Below are 25,884 nucleotides of genomic sequence, written 5' to 3'. Positions count from 1 at the left end.
AGTGATCAATCACACATACAATCGAATTGAAAACAAGAAAGAAGGAGACACGGATTTTACCTTGATTCACCTCAACATGAGGCTACGTCCACCATTAGACTTTCCACTATATTCTTCTAAAAAACAACTATATCAGATGCTTTTGTTACAAGAGAATATATATGTGCACTTAGAAACCTTAAGCCACAACTATTCATGGGCCCAAGCCCAAATTGTAAAGAAACTATGAGGTTCAAAGAAACATGGACCCTCTACAAGCTATGGGGGTGTTGCCCCACACCCCGCCAGGGTAGCCTCCACAAACCCCTACCCGCTCACTGGGGAATGGAACCCCGTGTCCGTCGGCAATACGATGTGAAGCATTAATGGTACACAACAAAACCAAAAATATGAGTGATCTTATGATGATAAATCCAGACTCTTGAGAAAATCTTCTCCCATTCCTTCTTAATCTTTTCCTTCCCACCAAACAAAGTCATCATTTGCATATCAAAGAATAATTGTGATCTTATTGACTTAGTAATCTTCCTTCCTGTCTCCCACCACCACCTCTATCATGATCACCTTCCCCGAGTTTCTTTCTTGTGTCCCTACTGGATATCACCTTGCATGCTCTCAATATCTTTATGCATTGCTCATCATTCCAGTTATGTAATATCCACAGTCACGTAAAATTTCATATAAGGTTAGCATATATATTTTAGGCTCAGACAAAAAACCAAGAGGAATTCACATACATACCTTGAGCAGAACTGCATCTGCAGGAGGAGTAAATTCAAACACTGTACATTACAAGCTCGGGAAGGTTTCAAGAATGGTCTTAGCCAAAGTTCCAGTGCCACCTGCCACATCAACCAATGACCTTAACCCTTCAAACTCACCTTCACACTTTGTAACAAGAAGACCCATTATCAATCTAGTGTCACTTTCTGTACCCCCACACCGTCCTCTTATATGGGTTTCAACGGCTTTAACATCATCTCCCTAGAATCAGACACTATTATACCTTAAGTAATCTTTCTTGGGTGCAACTTTAGAGGTTTGGGCTGACTGATCTTGGGGGTGAAGACACATTTGATACCCATATTGCACAAATTTGGGTGTCTAAATTCCTTAAAGAAAGTACCTTTAGTATGTTTCAGTTTTGACGATGTATCGTGATTACAAACACCTCTCAAGAATTCGCGCAAATTCCTCAACAAGTTCTCAACAAAGAAATGCCAAGGTGCCATTAAGATAAGATCCAGCGATTGTTGCAACAAGGTAGATAATCTTTACATTATCCTTAAGGAGAAGCCTTGATGAAGAGTGTGTGGGCACATATCCTTCTTCATCTTCATTGACTTTTTAAACTACGAAGAAATCAGTGTACCAAAAAGCACACAAGGCGAAATAGAGAATCTGTTTTTGCTGTTGGGAAGGCAAGCTTCATGATCATCTTAGATGCATGGTTCCACTGCGATGGTCACACTTGATGCAAGTAGTGTTTGATCCAATTTTTATGTCACCTTTGGCATTTCCTTAATGCATGGTTCCAACGTGATGGTCTTACAGCATCTGAGACTGCACACAGGTGGATCTTGTAGGACTATGCAGGTCAAGACATTGAGCTCAACAACGTTTTCAATGAGGTCACAAAAAGTGAAACTCGGTTATGAATATGATTATTACAAGGTGTTGGGGGCGTGCTTGATTAGGATCATTGGTTAATCTAGCAAGTGGCTTTGAAACTTTGCTAAGCCAATTGCTAAAACCTTCTCAAGCTCGAAATGTGCATTGCATAGGGGAATTTAATTAGCAGCACCAAAGAGAAAGGATCACCACAAAGAATTAATATAACTCAGGGTGTAAACGGATCAGATATAGATCAGATAGTCATAATACGATATCCACATCCTATTATATTCTGACGGATTCCTATTGATTTTTGGACGGATTCAATCAGATCCAGATGATAGTCTATGGCAGTGAAGGTTAATTTCTCTACCATAGGTGGCGGCAGAGGTGAAGGAGAACCACTGCCACCGCGGCCTCCACCACCACCAACCCTGCCACCAATTATGACTTGTAGGGTTTTTCTTCTGGTTTCAGGGACTAAAGTGCTGGCAAATATGTGAAAGTAACAAGAAAGAAAGACGAAGATGGTGATAATGATTAGTGATTTGGTATGGAGAGAAAAATAGTAATCCATCTTCCTTTTTTGGGTTCTGTTTGCTTTGCGAAGGACAAGAAGCAAAAAGGAATTCAAGTGGGGACTAACAGTTCAGACTTTTAAGACTTTTAGAGATAGAGAATGCTATAGGTAATGGAAGAGGTTGTGATCTCCTCTGTTCACTGATACCCATTTCTCATTTCTGAGGAGTCTCAATCTTCTACATTTTCTCATTGGCAAGAATTGGGTTTTCTCTCTTACCCAAAAAAGAAAAAAGAAGAATTGGGTTTTCTCTGCAGCAGAGTGTTTAACATTCTTCCATGAGAGAAAGATGACACTATTGATTCTTCCACCAAAAAAAGGTAAAAAGAGCAGAGAGAGGTATTCCACCATCTTGGGCATGTGTTTACCTTATTTCTTCCATCCATTCAGATCAGTTTACTTTATTTCTGTCTGGAATTGGATTCAAGGACAAACCCATTTCTTGGTAGCCTACTAACAAAAGAGCCATGCTATGCTAGAAAGACAAGAGTTCTGCAAGATAATGTTACTGTATCAGTCAGCTGGAATCAGGACTCACGGGTGCAAGAAGTAAAAAGCCTAGCTTATAGGTTCAAATAGGTTCATGTACTGGAATAGGTATAGTCAAAGCAGAAACTAATGCGATGCCAAACAGGTTTACCTTTGATATTTACTGAAAAAATCGAATTTTGGACTCATTGAAAGTGTTGTTGAGCTCAGTGTCTTGGCCTGCATACTCCTACAGCGCCCTCTTATGTGCAGTCTCAAATGCTGTAAGACCATCTCCCCGTGAGCTCAAATCCTTCTTCATCATCTTCTTCTACTTTTTCAACTGCGAAGAAACCAGAATGTACCAATAAGCGCATGAGGCGAAACATAGAATCTGTCTGTGCTGTTAGGATAGCAAGCTTTGTGATCATCTCAGAGAGGGTAATTGGCTGTTGATGATTGTGAATTATGTCTGGTATGCCTAGCTGAACTGCAAATTTAAGTGACATGGAGTTTATGAAGCAATATAAGTGACTCCATAAATGGTTTTGAGCGTGGAACAACTCTTTCTCATTGAGATCCATTGATTTGCTCAGTATTTCAAGAAATTTAAGATTTTCTCACATCAAAGGCTCTGCTGCGAGCTGATCAACCTGATGTGCTCTCTATTATATAAGTTCAAAGTGGGTGAGTTCCTAACACAAGACCAAGTAATTAATTAGCTAGTGCCAAAGCATGTGTCTGAGAATTGACCAATACCGATAAATTAAAGATGGTTTGGCATAACTTAGGTGATTGTCAAGTCTCGAGCACTTGGTTTGGTACATTCTAGCTCCCTTGCAGTTTAACAAATCTGAATAGATGAAGAAGAAGAAGAATTGGAAGAAGAAGGATATGGGTTCACTGATCAAACCCTCTTTTCGTATTCCTGATCATCCACCACCATGCAAAGTCACGTATCAAGTTAAAAACTCTCTGTTCAAAGTGGATGAGTTTCCCAGTCCATGCCAAACAATTTGTCTCTAGACGTACGGAGCTTGCGCCAACATATACAGATTGATGCTGGTTAAGTCTCATCAAACACATGGCTTGTCACAAGCTATTGGAGAGCTAATTTGGCCATTCTCGCAAGTTTGGTTGTAACAGATTTGTCCATCCGATTTAGGCTCTTTTTGTTTCATTTCATTGTCAATTTGGAAATTTTCGATCGCTAAATTGTTGGCACACGATTTATTTTAAAATTTTTTTTTTTTCCAGTGATCCTAATTTTTCTATGCACAAAACTAGAATCCCAACAGTTCATAATTTATCAAAAATTCACCAAACCTTTTTTTTCTTCCATGGATTCTGCTATTTATTTAAAGCGGGGATTGACCCCCTCCTCCCTTTTTTTTACCCAAAAACCAACCCCATGCTTTCTGGTCATTGTTTTGTAATTTATCTTTAATTGAATCGTTTATTGGGTGGATTCTATCAGAAAGTAGCTTAGAACTAATTGCATCAAACTAATTCGGTCAGACTTAGATCAAAATCGGGTCTGAATGATTTCATCTCCTATTTGCTCTGAACTACATGACATCCACCAATCAGGATCTGCTACTCCTGGTGGAAGGAAAAGGGCAGATACCCACCAGATAAACATTAGTTAGTTCAAATTTGTGTCAACTTACTCATACAGTTCCACCCCCCCACCCAAAAAAAAAAAAAGAGCAGCAAAATCCGAATTTGCATGCTTTGGTGGGTTTTACTAAGATTCTCGAGATGACCTATGTAGTGTTAAAACGGATATCTATATGATGCAATTGATTGTGTAAAACCCACTAGAGCTGCAGAACCATGGAAAACATGAAGCATACAAGAAAGACAAAGACATATTCTATCTGCTCTATTTTAGTATTAGCTACTGATCTTGGGTTGTATTAGCATAGACCTTGAATCTCTATGTTGGCCCTAAGCTCAGCCCAGACCAGCAAACAGCCCAATCTTGATTAATTTGATCTACTAGCATGGTTTTGGTGCATGGTATTGGATCGGCAATGGTCGACGCATAAGCTGAGGTGATATCTAGTTTGGCATCGGTGGGTATGAAATCAAATTTACCTTTGGTATTCTCTAAAATATGGAATTTTGGATTTTATTACCCATTGTTCGATAACATAGCATATATGGAGAGTACTTACTCTTGAACTCACCAATACATCAAGCACGCTCTAGGTAGACTTCTGTGAGAGACCTCAAACCTATTAGGATTAGAGCGATCAATCACACACACAATCGAATTGAAAACAAGAAAGGAGACACAGATTTTACTTTGGTTCACCTAAATATAAGGCTACATCCACCATTACTTTTTCCATTATATTCTTCTAAAAAAACAACTACATCAGATGTTTTATTACAAGAGAATATATGTGTGTGCTTAGAAACCTCAAGCTACAACTATTTATGGACCCAAACCCAAACTGTGAAGAAACTTCGAGGTCTAAAGAAACATGGACCATTTACAGGCTATGGGGGCGCTGCCCCCACACACCCTCCGAGGCGGCCTCCTTGGACCTGCTTGCTCACCAAGGAGAGGGACTCGTGTCTATTGGCAACATAATGTAAAGCATGAGCTATACTCAACAAAACCAAAAATAGGAATTGTCACATCCACCCAGCCACTACCCTATCTGACATACTCGAGTGTGTGTGATCTACAGCCCCGAATATCAGTATCGAGGAAACCAACCTCCCACATTTACAATAATATAATCATGAACAAGACATAATCAATGTTATATTTCATAAACAAAGATATCAAAATAAGATGCATAGACTAACAATATAATCAGAGTGCGGAAAGAATGATACCAATATAATAATCAAATGTAGAGTGTCGCAGAAAATCACTCCACACAACACAGCGGAATTGTAGATCGAAAGTCAAAAGAAAGATTACAACTGATTCCCAAAATGAAAGGAAAAGAAAAGAAGTAATCAAGATTAAACTAATGTCTCTTCTAACTTATAAATACAACTTCTCAAAGTAAAAGTCTCAGAGTCCAAATACGGGTAATTAGCACATGAGTGCGACTAATCCTGATGCGAAACTCCTTCACCCAAGAATTCTTTACTTTCATAATCACCGTAGCCAACACTTTGGGAGTAGTATGCATCATCTGTTTGTGCTTCATAGTGCTGGCCTTCATAGTCGTCAGTACCTGCAGGATAGTCTAACAAAGATATCTGCAAAAAAGAGTGAGGTCAAAAGAACTCAGCAAAGCATGTATATCCACAGTAATATAGTAAACACGATAGCAAAACATACATGATGTAGGATGATATGAAACAGACAATGCATGTATGAATCTAACTCTATGTATGCTGATCTCTATTGGCATACATGATTTAAGTCATAGCACCATACTCCTCTGGGTAGGTCTCAAATCACTCTCCCTCAACCATCTCGGTATCTTGGGTTCTTCGGTGGTAATTGGGTCCTGCATCCCTCTCGGACATTCCATGGATGGGGTTTAGGTCACCGCTCTCTCACATCACCCTTGGTCTAAGTATTGGTGCATGTCAAGGTTAAACCTAATCCAATGCAAGCCATCTACTTAGTTATATCAAGTTAGAGTAAGATACTTCCATTCCTCACCTCTCGTGATCCTTTTCGTATCCTTCTCACTAGAGTCAGTGTATCCTATGGCTACAACCAACTCGGACTACGGACTCATCAACCCTATTGGTCATCCACAAATAATAAATGGGAAGCTCTCATTTCCTCTCACGGGTTGGATACCGGTCTTGAGCACCCATGAGCCCAAGTCTACTACTTGCAATCCTACCAATGAATGGCCTCTCACAATGTGATCCATGTCCTTTCACGGGTTGGTTACCGGTCTTAAGTGTCCACAAACCCACACTGCTGCCACAGGTTACTCGGTCTCAATACCCTTCCGAATCGGGTCTGATATAATAGGGACATCCTAACCAAACACCACTAGACAAGTCCTAGGTATGACAACCAATAATCCGGAAAAGAGTCAAAGGGCACCATAGGAAATGCCCCATACCACTTCCATTGATGTCCAAGGACAGAAATGTCAAAAGGACATTCCCCATCGCCAAATCATACATAAACAATCACATTCCCAATTCAGTCACAACATACACAACTGATATTCCAATATATGGAAAGATAAACATATAAACATGATCAATTGAATAAGAAAATTACATGAATAAGACCTATTGTACTTGAAGTACTTACAACAATAATATCATAATAAGAAAATGGAAGAACAACAGTAAATTCATGCAATTCCCAAATTAGAAACTAAGATTCATGCAATCTAGGTTAATATGGAAACAATCGTCCTTAACTTAATTAGCTTCGAAGAAATTTCGGAGATAAAAAAGAATAGGTCCAAGGTTAGCAAACAAACCCTAAACAAGCATATATACATCATTAGGAATAAGCCCTAGAAGATTGGAGGTCAAACAGATCAAATCGGACGAAGAAATCCCATACTGTCAACCTTGGCAGCTTGGTCCAATCAACCAAGTGAATAGTACGCAGTAGAAATCAGAATTTTGATCTGAAACTCATCTTCCGGGATTCAAAACACTCTGAAAATTCAAAGGAATATTAGGAACAATAATCTAAGACTAACTAGCATAGATTAGACACCAACCATGATCATAATCATGACTTTCTAATTTGATTAAAAAAAAACCATGATTTTCAATAAAAACAAACCATGGATTCAAAGGAGAATTTAGAGAGAACAAAGTTTCACTCTAAAGAAATATTTGCAACAGATCAGAGATAAGAACTAACATGAGAATGGATCTAACATGCTAGAGAAATAAGATTAAACATGCATACATGAAGATATCAATGATCTCTTCTAGAAAATCAAATATGGAGATCATAACATTATTGGAATGAAAGGAGATTCATTCTCAACTGAGGAGATTATAGAAGAGATGTTTGCAAGGATGCAATACCATCTTCATAATCACAATAAGGATCGAGATCAAATCATAGCAAGAGTAAATTCAATAGAAGATTAAGATTACTAACCTTCAATGATGAACAATCGATGAAGAACTTGAGAATTTGCAAGTAGTTCTTCCACAACACCGGAGAAGGCTTTGAGAGAGGTTCTCCACGTTCTCTTAGGGTTTTAGAAACAAAAGAGGCTAAGAAACACGAAGTCCTATTAAATAGAGCATCAAAACCTTAAACAGAGGATCTTACCAAATCCTGACTGCCACTGTTGGTCGATTGGCCCAATAGACCAACCAATCGACCAAGGTTGACAGCAAGCCCAAAATAGGGACTTCAAGGTCCAAACCTCTTCCAATTCAAATGGGCTTCTCCCAACTCAACAAATGACTCACCTAGCATAGAGGAATGCCTTCAAACCATGTCCAATTAGGCTTTAGGTCCATCAACCAAGCTCTTCTTCATCAAGGTGCAGTTTCTTCTCCAATTCTGACAAAGTTTCCAAGTATGGAATACCATCATCAATCTCCATGGGTTCTAGGTCAAGCACCACGTCTTCCACTAAGCTGGTCCATAATTGCCTTCTTCCTTCACTTCGGGTCTTCAGACCTACAAACAACAGGGTTTCCGGGTCAAGGTTAGGGCTGGATTTCACAGGAATGATCTTATAATGAGTAAATCCAGACTCTTTAACAAAATCTTCTCCCATTCCTTCTTAATCTCTTCCTTCCCACCAAACAAAGTCATCATTTGCATATCAAAGAATAATTGTGTTCTTATTGACTTAGTAATCTTCCTTCCTGTCTCCCACCACCATCTCTATCATGATCACCTTCCCCAAGTTTCTTTCTTGTGTCCCTACTAGATATCGCTTCTTGCATGCTCTCAATATCTTTATGCATTGCTCATCATTCCAGTTATGCAATATACATAGTCATGTCAAATTTCAAACATGCATGTCTCCAGCAATATGTGTAAGATTCTCATTCCCTTTTAATCTAGTTACCACAGGTAGGAGGTTAAGCACTATACATTGCAAGCTTTTGGGAAGGTTTCAGGGATGGTCTTAGCCAAAGTTCCAGTGCCACCTGCCACCTCAACCAAATGGCCTTAACCCTTCAAACACACCCTCACACTTAATTTGTAACAACAAGATCCATTACCAATCTAGTGTCACTTTCCATACTCCCACACCGTCCTCTTATATGCGGTGTCAAAGGCTTTCAGATCATCTCCCTAGAACCATACACCAAGGAAATGTGGCTTTGTTGTTGGGAAGGCAAGCTTCATGACCATCTCAAATGCATGGTTCCAACACGATGGTCACCGTTGATGCAAGCAGTGCTTGATCCAATTTTCATCTCTCCTTTGGCATTTCCTTAATGCATGGTTCCAATGCAATGGTCATACAGCATCTGAGACTGCACCTACATGTGGATCTTGTAGGACTATGCAGGTCAAGACATTGAGCTCAACAATGTTTTCAGTGAGGTCACAAAAAGTAAAACTCAGTTATGAATATGATTATTACAAAGGTGTTGGGGCTTGCTTGATTAGGATCATTGGTTAATCTACCATGTGGCTGAAACCCACTTCTGCCACTGCCGCGGCGGCCTCCACCACCACCAACCCTGCCACCAATTATGACCTTGTAGGTTTTTCTTCTGGTTTCAAAGACTGAAGTGCTGGCAAATATGTGAAGGTAACAAGAAAGAAAAACGAAGATGGAGATAATGATTAGTGATTTGGTATGGAGAGAAAGGTAGTAACCCATCTTCCTTTTTTGGGTTTTGTTTGTCATCGGACAAGAAGAAACTAGGAATTCAAGTGGGGACTAACTGTTGAGACTCTTAGAGATAGAGAGAATGCCAGAGGTAATGGAAGTGGTTGTGATCTGACATTTGGAGAGAAATTAAGTGGAACTTCCTCTGTTCACTGATACCCATTTATCATTTCTGTGGAGTCTCAATGTTCTGATTGGCAAGAATTGGGTTTTCTTTCTTACCCAACAAAAAAAAAAAAAATAAAGAATTTTTCGTATGCAGTCTGGATTTGGATTCAATGACAAACCCATTGCTTGGTATCCTAGTAACAAAAGAGTCATGCTATGCTAGAAAGACAAGAGTTCCGTAAGATACTGTTACTATATCAGTCAGCTGGAATCAGGACTCAAGGGGGTGCAAGATATCTAAAAAGTCTCATAGGTTCCATTACTCACTGATCTCCATGTCCCATTCTTTTCGTCTCTTCATGTTTGTTGTCTTCTAATAAGGCCATTGCCTATGTAAACAGGGCCTGATTAGCTTTATAAAGACCTCAGCTCAAACCTAAGTTGGCCCTAAGCCCAGCCAGGCTGAACCTTCCATGGTTCAAATTACCTGTGTAGCCCAATCTTGATTATCAGCATAGTTTTCATACATGGTACTGAAACTGGTATGACCATCATAGGGTTGCTTGATTGGTCAGACCAACACTTCTTAATGAAAAGGTCATGAGTTCAACTTTGTGTGATGATATATTATGTAATATCCTTATCCCCAACATATGAAATATCGCTTGTTCAAAATAAAAAATAAAAAAATGTACTGCAATTGGTATAGTTATCGCAGAAACTAATGCGATACCAAACAGATTTACCTTTGATCGATATTTACTAAAAAGATGAAATTTTGGACTTTATTACCCATTGTGGCATTGTCCTTACCATACAACCGATAAAGAAGATAGTTGGTAATAACATAGCATATATGAAGAGTACTTAACTCCCGAACTCACCAAGAAGCAAGACATAAGGAATATAATGGATTAATGGTGTCTACTAATTAAATCTTATTATCACCAAATATACATGTAGCACACTATGGGTAGACTTCAATGAGAGACCTCAAACCGAAAATAGGAGTGATCTTGTAATGAGTAAATCCAGACTCTAAGAAAACCTTCTCCCATTCCTTCTCAGTCCTTTCCTTCCCACCAAACAAAGTCATCATTTGCATATCGTAAAAGAGTTGTGTTTCGGTTGACTTGTGATCTTCCTTCCTATCACCCAACACCATCTCTATCAAGATCACCTTCCCTGAGTTTCTTCCTTTGTCCCTGTGAGATATCGCCTTCTTGCATCCTTTCAATATCTTAATGCATTGCTCATCGTTCCAGTCATGCAATATCCACTGTCGTGAAAATTGCATATAATGCATGCATGTCAGCATATGTTTTTAAGGCTCAAATGAAAAACACAAAGAGAATTCACTTACAATATATATATACCTTGAGCAAAACTACATCTGCAGGGGGGATGAATTCAAACATGTCTCCAGCAATATATGTAAGATTATCATTCCCTTCTAACCCAGCAACCACATGTGGGAGGTCAAGCACTACACATTTCAAGCTTGGGAAGCTTTCAGCAATGGCCTTAGCCAAAGTTCCAGTGCCACCCGCTACATCAACCAATGATCTGAACCCTTCAAACACGCCCTCACACTTGGTAACAATAATATCCTTTACCAATCTAGTGTCACCTTCCATGGCCTCATTGAAAGTGTGGTTGAGCTTAGTGTCTTGGCCCGCATACTCCCACAGCGTCTTCTTGTGTGCAGTTTCGAATGCTGTAAGACCATCTCCCTTGAACCATTCACTAAAGAAATGCCAATGTGACATAGACATTGGATCAAGCACTAGTTGGAACATGGGTGAGATAGTCGTTACATTATCCTTAAGGAGAAGCCTTGAAGAGTGTGTGAGCACATATCCTTCTTCATCATCTTCGCCTACTTTTTCAATTGCGAAGACACCAGAATGTACCAATAAGCGCATGAGGCGAAACAGAGAATCTGTCTTTGCTGTTGGGATGGCAAGCTTTGTGACCATCTCAGAGAGGGTAATCGGCTGTCCATGATTGTGAATAATGTCTGATATGCCTAGCTGAACTGCACATTTAAGTGACATGGAGTTTATGAAGCAATATAAGTGATTCCATAAATGGTTTTGAGCATGGAACAACTCTTTCTCATTGAGATCCATTGATTTGCTCAGAGTATTTCAAGAAATTTAAGATTTTCTCACATCAAAGGCTCTGCTGCGAGCTGATCAACCTGATGTGCTCTCTATTATACAAGTTCAAAGTGGGTGAGTTCCCTAACACAAGACCAAGTGATTAATTAGCTAGTACCAAAGCATGTGTTTGAGACTTGACCACTACCGATAAATTAAAGATGGTTTGGCATAAGTTAGGTGACTCTCATGTCTCAAGCACGTGGTTTGGTACATTCTAGCTCCCTTGCAGTTGAACAAATCTGCATAGATGAAGATGATGAAGAAGAAGGATATGTGTTCATTGATTAGACCCTCTTCAAGGCTCCTCCTGATGCAAGCTACAGTGCTTGTTCCAATTTCATGTCACCTTGGTACTTCCTTAGTGCATGGTTTTAGTGATCAAATGGTTATCTTACACCATCTGAGAGTGCACATAGGAGGATCTTGTAGGACAATGCAGATCAAGACATTGAGCTCCACCAAATATTTCAGTGAGGTCATGGAAAGTGACACTCGATTGGTTATGAATGCGGCCTTTACAAGGTATCATGGCATGTTTGAAGGATTGGGGTCATTATTTGATGTAGCAGGTGGCTCTGTTCAAAGTGGATGAGTTTTTCAGGGCTTGACTTCAGTAATTGCGCAGAATTGTGTTGCAAACGGTTGAGATTGAGATCTTGGCCTAAATTTCGATTTCTGACCATCCGTTTCACACTTTTCAAAAATGGACGGTCTAAGATCGACTCGTTCGCTCCAATGCAATTTCGGTAAGTTTCCCAATCCATGCCAAACAATTTGTCTCTAGAGGTACGTATGTTTGGTGGTAACAAATCTGTCCATCCGATTCAGATAGATCCCAATTTCCAGTGATCCTAATTTTTAATGCCAACATTAGAATCCCAAATAGCAATTTTTTGGTCATTGTTCTTCATAAATTATCTTTAATCGATGGTTTCTAGGTGGATTCTATCAGAAAGTAGCTTAGAACTAATTGCATCAAACTAATTCGGTCAGAATTAGATCAAAATCGGGTCTGAAAACGATTTCATCTCCTATTTGCTTTGAACTATGTGACATCCACCAATCAGGATCTAGTACTACACTCCTGGTTAGGGATGTCAACGGTGCTGTTTTGGGCTGAAAAACACCTAACCCAAACACGGCCCATTAGGAAAATAACGGTTTCAAGACCGGTTTCGGTTTGGTGCGGTTTGGGTTCGGACTAACTAACAATTTGGGCTAATGGTTTAGATTCGGGTTGACTAACGGTTTATGGTATGTAAGAAAAAAAACAAGAAGAAACAATTGAACATCCAACAACAAAAACGAAAATTATAGGGAAAGCAAAGTTGCTATTGGTCAATTTCCATTAAAAAAAAACCACTCATTCTTTAGAAATCAAGAACCTAGATTTTAAATAGTAAAATGACTATTTGATTATTGAATTCATGCTTAGTTTTTTTAATTTTCTATACCAACTACCTAATGGTAATATAATGATTTAAATACTATTTAATGTAAAATTACAAAACGGGTTGCAAATGGGTTATAACGGGTTACGGTTAAGTTTCAATTTTAACGGCCCCGGGCTATTTTTTAAAATTTATTATAATTCCTTTAATGTTTGTATTTTAGTTAATTCTTCATTTCCACTTTTTCCTTCTCTACTGTGAAATCACTATTGGCCTGCTCCCAATATTGTCATTTTGGAAGGGAAAGGACTGATACTCACCATATAAACATTAGTTAGGTTAAGGAAATTTAGGAAAAAATCTTCTCCACAATTAGGTATTCTTTCTCAGTTTACTTTATTATTTTTTCTCCTATTGTTACTTTATTTGATTTTATATCCTTTTTTTTTTTTTTTTCTTTTTTTTTTTTTTTTTTTTTTTTTTTTGTGTCTTGTGTCTCAACCATTGGGTCTCAAATCCATCTCTAAACATGAAGAACACAAGAAAGACAAACATATTCTATATGCTCTTATTTTAGTATTAGCTATGCCAAAAAAAAAAGAAAATTAGTATTAATTATTGATTCGTGTTGTAGGGGCCCGGGCGCCCAGTGAATTTTCTGCCCCCCCCCCCCCCCCCCCGGTGCGGGGGGGGGCAGATGGGCACCTTAGAATTACATTAGTTAGTTTAAATTCGTAAATTATACAAAGACTTAATTACCTCCCAAAGAAAATCCCATTGGGCTCAAATCCATCGAAACAGAGCACACAGAGAGCACACCTTCTGTGCTCTTATTTTAGTATATAGCTATCCAAAAAAAAATAAATATAGTATATAACTATATGATTCGAGTTGTGGTGCTGGGCCTTGGGTTGCACTAATCATATAATACATATACCCTTCTGTTTGTAATCAATTACTACTATTCCTTTAAAAAAAATCAATTGCACCGTTAATAAGGCAATACCAAATACTCGAATTATGGGCCAGTTTCAGGGCGGAGGCGAGGAAAGACCAGAAGAACGATTCATTTGGATCGATGAGCCATTTTGGTTCCCTAGATAAAAACATCCCATGAACAAATATGATACGGCACTGACAAATTTACATGCTCATATCATATATATGTCACAGCCAATCCACAAGATAATACATCTCAACATTGTAGATTCATTGTAATTACCAAAAAAACAAAAACAAACATTGTAGATTCACTATTTCTGATCAGGAGACAAATGACCAGAAATGCAATTAACAGACCCATTACTGCAGGAAGCCACAGTATGTTCTTAATTTTTCACCGTAATCCAGAGTATCTATAAATATACAGTTCTTTAGCTACAATTCAGGTCCTCTGCTCGACCACTGGCATTAAAGAATTCCACATCACTAGGTATTAGACTAGATGGACTCAAGTTCTAAATGGAAGAAAAAGAATTATGAGGACTGTAGGGTTAGATAAAAGTAGAGAAAAACAAAATTTACCACAGCAGCAATCTAAGTTACATCAGCAGATCAATTTGATTAGCACCTGAGTTCTTCCTGTCAGAAGCTCAAACTCCTGCAATAAATGTGGCAACTCCATTTTCTGATATCCTTCCTGCATCACTATCTTTTGTATAAAGTGGAATCCTTGTGCCGGACTCCTTGAGCCGGTTTACCATGTCATACAAAAATCAAAGGTGAGTATTGATTGTGCATTTAGATCCTCCCTCACATGTGGTTGAATCCTAAACCAATCTCCCAACATCTTGTGCACATGAGAACGGATCATCCTCCATGGAACTGGATATCTCTCACAGAGTTTCAAATACTCGATTACTAAATCTGCCTGGTCTAGTCCTGCATCTACAATGCTGTCATCATCGCCATCTTTCCCTTCAGCAGTCCGATATCCAGAAAAGAGAGCTGGATTCTCCAGAAGGGCCTCAGCTGAAAGCACACCATCTGCACCCGTTGCCTCCAAACAGCTGTGGGCATCATCCACGTGTCGTATGTTTCCATTTGCCAGAACTGGTATCCTGACAGCACTTTTTACAGCCTTGATGGCATTCCAGTCGGCTCGGATTTTCTTTCCATCTTTTTCATCTCTAGTTCGACCGTGGACGGCTAAAAGAGAACACCCAGCTTCCTCAAGCATCCTGGCGTATGAGAGTGTATCTTGTAAATTAGGGAAGATACGGATTTTGCATGAGACAGGAACATGAAGGTTGAGAGCCAATTTTTCTACTAGTGACTTAACGACTGGAAGTTTATCCATTAGAAAAGCCCCATAGTTTCCCCTCCTAGCAATTCGCTGTGGACACCTGCAAAACATAGTGACAACATATCCTCAAAAAATTATCGTGCTACAAAAATATGAGTTGGAAGTGCACAGGGAAAAAAAATTAGCTGCACCAAGGAGTAAGAATGACACAGAGAGAACCAATAGAACACAGAACAAAAGAGGAAATTCAAGAACATGGTAGTATGTATTCATACAAGTAGTAACTGTGAGCCTCAGATAGGGCCTATTGGAGGGAAAGGATCTTTGCCGCCAACACCATTAGCTGAGATTTTCCTGATTTCTTGGGTTAACCACTTTCCTCTTACTTCCATTTTTCAGTTCAATTTATCACTTTTTTATTTTATTTCTACATATTTATTATGCATTCCTTACTTCCTTTCCCTTTATGTGAGTATTCTTTCCCTACTATAAATGAAAAAATACATGTATCGGACCCCATTTAGCTGGGATAAGGTTAAGCTGCTGTTGTTGGAGTAACCATGAACCTCACAAGATTATGGCCTTACAACCACTTAAGGTCAAAACTGCACCACAGTGGGTACAGAAGCAATTGATACAAACACGCGGAGATGTAACGTCGAAGAGAAGAGGGGTACTCAGGACCAACATGTAAAAGTAACTGTTTTAAGGGAAACATTATTTTTGAGCTTCTACGTAGGTACTGGGGGACAGAATAAAGGAGAAAGACAAATAAAGAAGATATGGGGAATAAGAAGAAGAGAAAAGGAGATGGAAAGAGGAGGGGAGAGGGCGCTGCAAATGCACAAAGCTTAAGCTTCAATACATTTTTCTATTCCATCCTCAATAAACTGATTACAAGTGTTGAAATAATAAAAGAAACATTCTTCAAATACGAAACAACTATAGGACTCTTGGTAATTTAGAACTAGCAACAAAAACCGATCATACTAGGACTCTTAGGAATTTAAAACTAATTAAAAAACTGATCCTAGATATCCTACCTGAATTAAAAATCTAATTACCTAATTATCCCAGTAAATAAATAACAAAATCCTAAAGCATCTCTAAAACTCCAACAAAAACCTTCCTGTTTTATCTCCTTACAAGATGGAATTGGGGCCCACCAAATACGAAGAATTATCTCCTAGGTTACTTTTCACATTACTGTAGCGTGAACAGTAACTTCTGGTTGTGCCTCACTAAGGTCCCATGCAAATGAAGTGTTTGCAAAGGGATTATGTCTTCTCAAATTTAATCAGCAGCATAGAGGCAATGTTGTTACCAAAATCCAGCTGATATTGATATTAAGCCATACTGCAGCTGTTGTTACAAGGTTAGACAACACAGAGCTAAGGGTTTTAACATGTCAGCAATTTAAAGAGCGACCAGTGCAAATTTAAGTGTATCTTTAAGATACTTTCCAGGTATCTACCACAAGTCACATTGTTCCTGCAACTATCCCCATCATATCTTGAGGAAACTAGGCTCAGAACTAGGACAGACACTTCTACATACCAAATACCATTTACACAGGATATAATTCATAAATAGGGAAAATACACTGATATTTTGATACAATACAAATTGTTAAAAATAAAAGGTTAAAGCACATATAGTCAACCACCAGAATATTATTCAGAAATAAATAATGCATCGAGAGAGCGGCTGACTGAACGGGAGTGTGAAAGAATGACGTGAGGATGCCTGACCCCCCCCCCCCGGCACCCCCCCATCCCTCTGGTAGATCCAGATTCTGCTCCACCCATCGCCTCTGATCCTCTCCCCTGTCCCCAAGCCCTCTCTCTCCAACTACCATCTTTGGCACTCCCCCCATTTCTACACCCTCACCATGGTCAACCCTGCTCTCCTCATCGCTCCCCTCAAATGCTGGTCTTCCTCTTCGCCTGATCCCTACCCCCATGGTGGATGGCCGGAAGGTTGCCTTTCGCCCCGCCAAAGTGTTAGATGATGAAGCACCTCATTGGAGTAACAGTCTTGTGGGACACTTCCTTGGTTCTTGACCTCCCTTCCCCATTGTTAAAGGCTTCCTGTTGAAACAATGGCAACATATTGTTTCCATGGTGGTTTATCTCTAGGCCATGGTTTTTTTCTCTTTAACTTCTCCTTCAAAGATGACAAATGTGGAGTTCTCAAAAATGGCCACTCTTCCTCCGGCCGTGGTATCGCCATTTGAAGCTTAACCAAGAAGACTTCTCCTCACTGCCACTCTGGGTCTCTCCCTGGTCTGCCCCTACATCACCAGTGTAGTGAAGGCTTGAGCATTGTGGGCTCAGCCATTGGCACCCCACTCTTCTCCAACACTAGAACCCTGAAACGGATAGGCTATCCTACGCCTGAATCTGCATTGGTGTCGCCAAGGATGGTCCCCTACCTTCGTTTGTCATTGTCTCTGAAGAATCCAGCTTCAGTCTGTCAACAACTCAAGGGCAAGATGACTAAATCCTTGAGGTGGTGGATCCATTTGTTGAAAATGCATAATTTATGCGTTGTTGTAAGACCTTTAATGCAAATCACAGTCTAACATCTTTGTCGATAGTAAAGCTGGAGAAAAAGAGAGAAAACAAGAGAGGTGATTGTTTGTGCAAACCCCCTCCCCTCCCTCAAACTGGTGCATTAATATTAATCTTCCAACTTGTTACATATATGAGACACCCTTGGACTCCTAAGGCACCATTTGTTTGCAAAGGTGGGGTGGAAAAAAATGGGTGGAAAAAATAAACATGTGGACCCCCTATGTAATGGGGTGGAGGAGAAGGAAAGGAAAGGATTTTGTGGGAAAACGTTAAATGTGGGTCCCACTTTGTTGTTTTTCACACTTTTCCACAAAATCCCACCTATTTTGTGGGGTTGTGAAAAGGCATGGGGTGGGAAAGTTAGCATTCCACCTCAGTAAACAAGCTTCTGCTAACTCCCCCCCCCCCAAGCCACACTTTTGGGATTTCATGGAAAAGTTTGTTTTTTCAAACTTTTTTCCCACTCGACCTTTTATTCCAACAAACAAACGGTGCCTAAGGATTTGCTAGTTACTCTACTATACAGACATAACAAGGAGAAATCAACTCTTGTTGTATCCTTTCTTGAAAAAATGACGATCTACATAGATATGTTTTGTTCTTTCATGACACAAGATTCAAAGCAATAGGGAAGCAGCTTGGTTATCACACCACAGCTGCATAGGAACATCGTCAGAAAACCCAAGATCTACCAACAGCCATTTCACTCACATTAGCTCATGAGTAGCATGTGCCATGGCCCAAACTCTGACTCTACATTGGATGGATCCAAAAACGTCTAGTTCTTGCTCTTCCAACATAGAAGGTTCTCTCCAACAAATATATAGTACCATGAAATTGATCTATCAATCCAGCCAAATCAGAATCTCTAACACCCTCTATCCTCCCATGAGAATGATCACTAAAAAGGAGACTATGTCTAGGAGAATTACTGAATAAGTATAAGATGCATAACATCCTCCTTGAGATGTTCAAGGAGCAAACAAGAATTAACTCACAACATTAACAAGGCAATCTCAGGCCCAGTCATAGTTGAATAACTTACCTAAACAACTAGTCTTTGCTGCTACTTAGGATCACCTAAATTTATCTCCATCATTAACGATAAGTTTAAGATTGGGATCCATGGCAGTATAAAAAAGTCAAAAACCCAACATCCTTGTCACCACAAGAAGATCAATCAAACATTTCCCATTGGAAGGGAAATTCTCTTTCTTGATTACGCCACTTCCATACCCAGGAAATGTTTTAGATTTCCCCATCCTTAAAGCTTAAGTTTTTGCTGTAAATGCACCTTCAAGTTCTCATACTCAAAGCACTTGCCCTAAGCAACAAACCCAGGATGCTGCTCCATACAAAACTTTTAACGAAGATCATGTAGAAAGCATTTTTAACATCTAACTGATGTAAAGGCCAACGATGAGTAGCTTAGTCTCATTTCAAAAGCTATTCAAATATCTTTCTAATAGCATCTAGATTTGGTGAATCCAAGTTCGGTTTGAGAATTTAATTAAGTCTATTTCTCATTAGTCAGTGACAAGAACTCTATTGCGGAGTTATAACTATGAGTCCAAAGTGAAATGATATGCTAAGTTTATTAATATCACACAGGAGACCTTGGTATCATTTTCCTAATTATTACAGACCACTGCTGCTATTTCATCCTGTAACTAATCCCTATAAATTATGGTGTTATAAACAGCCTACATCACATCCATATCAAAAATTTCGAGTCAAATAGGTGCTTACCCAAGATTGATGTCCACATAATCACAGTAAGGTTCCACCATTCTTGCAGCTTCCAACAAAATATCCGGATCATTCGCACAAAATTGGACAAATAATGGACGATCTTCCTGCAATTTACAAGGAAGTTAAGGATTGTCATATTAAACCATTGCGACACAAAAGCTGATCTTCCATCCCACTGCTGGCAGAAAAGTATCTTCCATGTACTCAAGAGAGAGAGGCAACAAGTAAGCTAGTATATGAATCAAAAAGTTAAAAGGAAAAACACACTTAGGCTCTTTTTTGTATCAATTCTCATTCTCTATTATGCCAATTTAAAAGAAATGAGGACAAGAATTCATTATTGGTCAAGAATGAAAAATGGTTTGGTGACTTTTGTCGAGAATAAATTATCGAATGAAAAATAAGTTTGGGTCGAAATTGGTGCCCTGTGTTTTGGATTTTATTCAAACAATTTTTGAAAAACATATAACCTCGGTTCGCCTGGTCCAGTTGGATGGTTCGGTTTGTAGATAGCAAACTAGTCGGTTGTTCACTTAATTCCTCCAAATTGCATCCACGGCCAGGATGATTTGCAGCGGATCCAACGGCTCGCTTGATAGTCATTAATGCGCAGGACTGAAGCAAAATTGAGCTAGAGAGGCACTAGTTGGTTGGATTTCACTGTCACTGAGATTAGGGTTTGAAATTCATGGTCCAACCTGTGAAAACAAGGCTATTCTATAGGGTTTAGGGTTTTGTGAAAAAAAATAGAAGAAAAAACCTTGAGCTGGAAGATCTGTATATGGTTTAATGAATTTGATGTTCTATCCAATGGCAAATTACTTAATTCACATTCATCAAACTGAAGGAAGGAACTCAAGAAATGTCAGTAGTGTAAATTAATTTTGAACCCATCCAGACAAACAAAAAATCAAACACCACATCAAAACCACAACATCCAAGATGCACCAAATCCATCAATGGAGAAGGAAAAAGAAGAAGAAAATGGGATCTCTCTCAGACAAATGCCTCAATCACATCATGGTTTTGAATGGATTATCAGACTCGTCATCAAGTATTGACATCACTAAGAAACCTCATTTCGTTAGAAAAGAGAAAACATTAGAATCCCACAAAACCTAATTTTGGCCATAGCGAAAAACAAGAAAAGAAATTGATTGATCAGAATCAAATCAAACTCAAAACAACAAAGAAACAAAGTTAAAATAAAGTAGAAAATATAAGAACACCAGCAGTTCCAATAGGAAAGCACAATGAGCCGATGGTACACTCCGTAAGGAAAAGCTGAGCGAGAAAAGAAGAAAAAAGATGAGGTTTTCATAAAAATATGTGCATTGTGAGAATGAGAATAGATACCAAAAAGAGCCTTAAAGAGAAGATTGATAAAAATAGATAAATAAAAAGTAACTCCTAATATCAAAATACAGTTTTAAAAGAAGTGGAATGCATTAAACAGTATGTAGAGAATGAATGACTAAACTCATCCAGATTTTTTTGAGAAGTCACAAAAATTTGCCTGGTGATGAATATTAGACCCACTGGCACTTGAAGCACCCAGTCCCCCACCCCCTCCTCTTCTGTGCAAAGTGGCTCTTAGTTTCCTTGTTCCCTGGGTAGATTTGAAAATCTTCTGAACTAATTGTTTCTAGTTTCACCTGATTAAACACTTAACGCTTTACTGTTCTTCCATACTTGAAGAGAGGAAAAAGACAATTGAACCTAAATGACCCTAAGTATGGAAGCCCAGTCAAAATACTTCATATGTTCAAATTTACTTTCTCTTAAAACAATGTTACTTGGTTTCTGCTATCTCTGACAACAGTAAAACACAGCAACGTCTCCAGTTGAACAGTCAACACCCTAATTTGGCCACACCCGAGAACAATATTTAAAGTATCCAACTAAACCAGATCCCCAAGTTTAGAAATCCACAAAGATAATGCCACATAGTTCCCTATAAACACTTGACTGACTTGAGAATACAGGCACAGCCCCTTTAACATGATTATCTAATTGCTTCAACTGGATTTCATGCGCTTCTGTACCAATAAATCCTACATTTTCCTGTAATAATTGGATATTATCTGCAGTTCAATATTTCACAGCGGATCCCACATCTCATTCCCAATTTAAAATACAGATTTCTCTCCTTCAACCTTAGAAAGATGCGGCCCATGCTTTTCTTCCAATTTGGTCCGCTCAGAACTATGGATAATGTCGCACTTCTACCATATCTAGACTCCAAATGGGATTTACCTCTGAATCTGTTCCCACACTCGCAGAAAGTGGAAACAGTCGACTGCCCTCTTAACTATATGCATTCATCAAGAATTAAACCACTAAAAATACATACTTTCAAGTCTATTGCAAAAGCATGAAATAAATATGACACAGATTCTGGTGCAATTTGACTTTCAGGTGCAGGAAACACCATCTACGGTAATCAACTTCGGAGAGAAAGTACCAAGAAAAATAATTTACACTCCGGTCAACAAGATAGTGAAGGAAAAATCCTAGCTGAATGAGGAAAAAGGAGCCATAACAAACCTTGCAGGTAGTGAATTCTTGAGTGCGGTACTTTTCAGTCTCAGAGAATATGCGGGAATGCAACATGGGCGTGTAGGCGGCGTCAGCACCATACTTGCGACAAAGCATCCGGAAAGGAAGTTCAGAGTTGTCAACCATAGGAGCAACAATGAGCTTCGGTTGCCCTAATTTCTTCCAGTGAGCCCAAGCTCGCTCAATTCGCGACTCACCATTCAAGTAACCGCTTGGAGTTCCCAGAGAAAACAAAGGAGACGGTACATCAGAAGAGAGATGCTGGTCAATCGAAAAACAACGATTGACATCAGAGCAGATAAGGTCGTCGAGATTCTCTTGCGAGTCGATTGGAGGTGTTGGGGTTTGAGTTATGGGAGTAGCCATGAAAGACCTTTTATTGATGCGATGAAGGAGAGAGAGAAGAATAGAGAGTGGATCTTCGGGAGATGAGTTCTTTCGGCAGCGAAAAGAAATGGAGAAACGCAAGAACCTCATCAGCCGACGGAGGAAGCAGCGGCCATCGCCGTTTCTGCTCCGCCGCGATATGGAAGGAAAAGATAATTAAGCTGCCCTAAAGCCATGTTTGGATCGGACGAGGTTTAAAATATTTCTCCTATACGATACGAGTACGTACATGTCTAAATTTTTTTTTTATTATGGGTAATTTTCATCTAGACCCTGAGGTTTGGTCTAAAACTGAAATTTTACATCTGCTTTCCCTTTACTATAGAAAAAGTTAATTTTCCTTTACTATAGAAAAAGTTAATTGAAGGACAAATTATCAATTCTATAACGAATTTATCCTTTTTTTTTTATTTTAATTTTTTAAAATTAACATTTTAAAGGGTTAAAGTTTATTAATTTATAAAATCAGACATTCCTCATTACTGATTCCCAAATCCTTAGTTATACCAATTCTAAATTCTTATTTTCTAAATACTAATTGAAGTTTAGAAAGTGAAGATGGATGGGTGAAACGTAACTAGCAAAAAGTAGCAAAGAGCAAAGAGCAAAGAGTCTACACGAGGAAGATCCCAGCAGAACCCGTGATCTCCCAAACACAGAGAACTTTAAGAAGATTAGTCACTCACCCTCTCACTGATTCAGAGCTCTGTATGGATCTCTTTCACATCCTTTCTTTCTAACTCCATGACATCAGGAATGAACACCAGACCAGATCAAACAACCAATTGTTACGTCATACAATCGATTAAATAAAACAGCTCGTCAAAGCCCCAACTTCATCAACCGTCCTCATGCATCCATGTCCGATTGATTCAAATTAAGGCGCGGGCGGTTGCACAAGATCTACAGCTAACTCTTGCAGATTATAATAAACTAGTCTACCTTCAAACAAAAACCTACAAGTGATACAGTACACTGAAGAACAAGAACCATACAAAGGAATTTGAGATGTAGAGCGAAACCGAAAGTGCGAACAGATCCGAGCAAGGCGGAATACAATGATCACTAAAACTGAAGCGACCTTAATGGCGGATTGTAACCCTAGTTGGACATTAGGTTTCACCCATTGATTTTCATTTCCTAATCTTTAACTTAGATTTGGAAAATAACGATTTAGAATTGGTAGAACTAGGGATTTGGGATCGGTGCAATGAAGAAAATTAAATTAAAAAAAAGAAAATAAGAATTTGATGTCGATAATTTGTCCTTAAATTGACTTTTCCTATAGTTCAGGGGAGGCAGATGCAAAATCTCATTTTTTTCTTACTGAAAATGACATAGACCAAACCTCAGGGGGTCCAGATGAAAATTACCCTTTTTTTTATATGAGGTTCATCCGGGCCAGCTTGCGCGCACCACAATTTACATCCTCAAGGGAGCCTTTTTATATTAATGCCGCCAAGTGGGTACATGTCTAAATTCTGAATGCATAAATGAATACAACTGATATAATATAACTTGAAACGTCAATTGGATTATATTAAAATACATTTATCAGTATGATACAATACTCGGCAACATGTCTCTTAAAGATCACTGGCCGATATGATATTCAATACCAATATCGTATTCGGTTCGACCCTTGCGGACGACAAAACTCCCTCCCTGAGGACGTAATCCAGGTGCATGCAAGCTGGCCCGGATGAACCTCAGATACCCAAAAAAAATAAGGATAATTTTCATCTGGACCCCCTGAGTTTTGGTCTATGTCATTTTTAGTCCAAAAAAATTGAGACTTTGTATCCGCCTCCATGTACTATAGAAAAAATCAATTTAAAGACAAATTATCATTTATATGACGAATTTGCCTTTATTCTTTTATTTCTCAATTTATATTTTTTTATTTTACATTTTAAGGGGGTTAAGTTTATTAATTTACAAAAATCAGACCCTCCTTCATTATCGGATTCCCTGGTTTTACCAATTCTAAATCCTTATTTTTCAAATCTTAGTTGAAGATTACGAAATGAAAATTAATGAGTGAAACATAATCTCCAACTACTAATAATAATATTTTAAAATTTAGATTGAAAACGGTAAGGAAAAGAACCGGAAAACCATTTTTGTTTGATTTCACATTTTTTATTCTTTTTCAAATTATATCTCGGAAAGGATGAAAAAAATGTAAAGGTTAATTCACTCCCAAAAATAATCTCACTATTTTTTTTAATTTGTTTTTGTTTAACAAAGGAAGCTGTCTTTTAGGCTAGATCTTCGTGGGGTTCATCTTCATTTTGTTGTAACGATCAGAAATTTATCTCCTGATTTTCTACTTTTAGTTAATAAAAGCTTTAATTTTCATTTGCCCGAAAATTCTCAAATTTTTAATCAAAATTATGTGTTATAGGTCATATGTGTGAAGAAAATAATATTAAATTTTATAAATCAAATTAGAAGTATTTGTTTTATTTTTCAATGAGAATAAATACCAAGACAATTTTTCTTTCTTTTCTTCTATTTTTTATAAGATAAAAAGAGTAAATGAAGTAGGTTCAACCGGAAACACTCAAACCTCTGAAGAAAAAACCCTTACGGAAGTGTCGTTCTGAAGACAGCAAACCCTGCCGTGCTTTAAGGTGGAGAGATCTGTCTCTCCACCTCCACCTCCACCTCCACCCTGTTCCTGCTTCCTTGCCTCCTCTCTCCCTCTCTTCGCCTTCTCTTTTCTTTTTTTTTGTTCTTTTTTTGCTTTTGCCTCTATTCTTTATCCGTCTATCTCACGCCTCTCTCTCTCTGATATTTCCCCTTTGTTTCTTTCTCCACTTCGTTCCTCTTCGCCTCTCTCTCTCCGATCCTCTCCTTTCTTAGTTTTTCTATCTATTTTCTGTCATTCCCTTGTCACACTTCACCCACTGGTCTCGGTTATACCTAACAACCCGTGGGTACGATCTGACACAAGATCCATAGTCTTACACATCAATAACAATAAATGCAAGAAAAAGATAATCAATAGTAAAAGCAAGTTCAAATAATTAATCAAAAGAATTACAGGAGTCCAAATACTCCAAAGAATGAATCAAATCAAAGTAATCAAGATTCAAAAGCCAACGAGTTCAACGGAAGAAATAAAATAAACTAAATTAGTTTCTTTCTAATAGACTTTTCTAGAGCTATAGTCTTCTCTTCTAAAACAACAAGATAGGGAGTTCTCTAGTTCTTCTCCAAAGACTTCTCAAAATGTTTGACGATCTGTCTTCTTT

General features: G+C 38.6%; 2 protein-coding genes, 1 non-coding gene and 1 pseudogene across 3 annotated transcripts; all 4 read right to left on the bottom strand.

The window, feature by feature from the left end:
- Positions 1-362: 362 nt before the first annotated feature.
- On the bottom strand, positions 363-3,246 carry LOC149016223 (trans-resveratrol di-O-methyltransferase pseudogene; annotated as a pseudogene).
- A 7,270-nt stretch (positions 3,247-10,516) lies between these two features.
- LOC149016222 (trans-resveratrol di-O-methyltransferase-like) lies at positions 10,517-11,681 on the bottom strand. The gene is made up of 2 exons (XM_089156424.1): positions 10,926-11,681; positions 10,517-10,828 (listed from the first exon to the last, which is right to left on the bottom strand). Exons 1-2 carry the CDS (start codon positions 11,679-11,681, stop codon positions 10,517-10,519), a joined length of 1,068 nt encoding a protein of 355 aa, XP_089012550.1.
- Positions 11,682-14,645: 2,964 nt separating this feature from the next.
- Positions 14,646-22,794, bottom strand: LOC149016220 (FMN-linked oxidoreductases superfamily protein). The gene is given in 4 exon segments (XM_089157345.1): positions 14,646-14,822; positions 14,825-15,450; positions 19,676-19,782; positions 22,226-22,794. Coding segments are annotated over 4 exon segments (1,347 nt in total). The 5' UTR covers positions 22,715-22,794; the 3' UTR covers positions 14,646-14,697.
- On the bottom strand, positions 20,670-20,750 carry LOC149016221 (small nucleolar RNA SNOR75). Its single transcript, XR_016173828.1, has one exon. It is a non-coding gene; the product is annotated as a small nucleolar RNA SNOR75 (small nucleolar RNA).
- Positions 22,795-25,884: the final 3,090 nt, after the last annotated feature.

This window comes from Hakea prostrata, chromosome 5, assembly GCF_041222555.1.
Source record: "Hakea prostrata isolate BN-2017 chromosome 5, UWA_Hpros_2, whole genome shotgun sequence".
Lineage (NCBI taxonomy): Eukaryota > Viridiplantae > Streptophyta > Magnoliopsida > Proteales > Proteaceae > Hakea > Hakea prostrata.
This window is presented reverse-complemented; position numbering and strand designations above follow the sequence as displayed.

Excerpts from the sequence above, each read along its gene's own strand:
- LOC149016222 (XM_089156424.1), bottom strand. The coding sequence starts at position 11,681 with ATGGATCTCAATGAGAAAGAGTTGTTCCATGCTCAAAACCATTTATGG. Across the intron at positions 10,829-10,925 it reads CAGATGTAGTTTTGCTCAAG|TGGATATTGCATGACTGGAA; the intron begins GTATATATATAT and ends TTTTCACGACAG.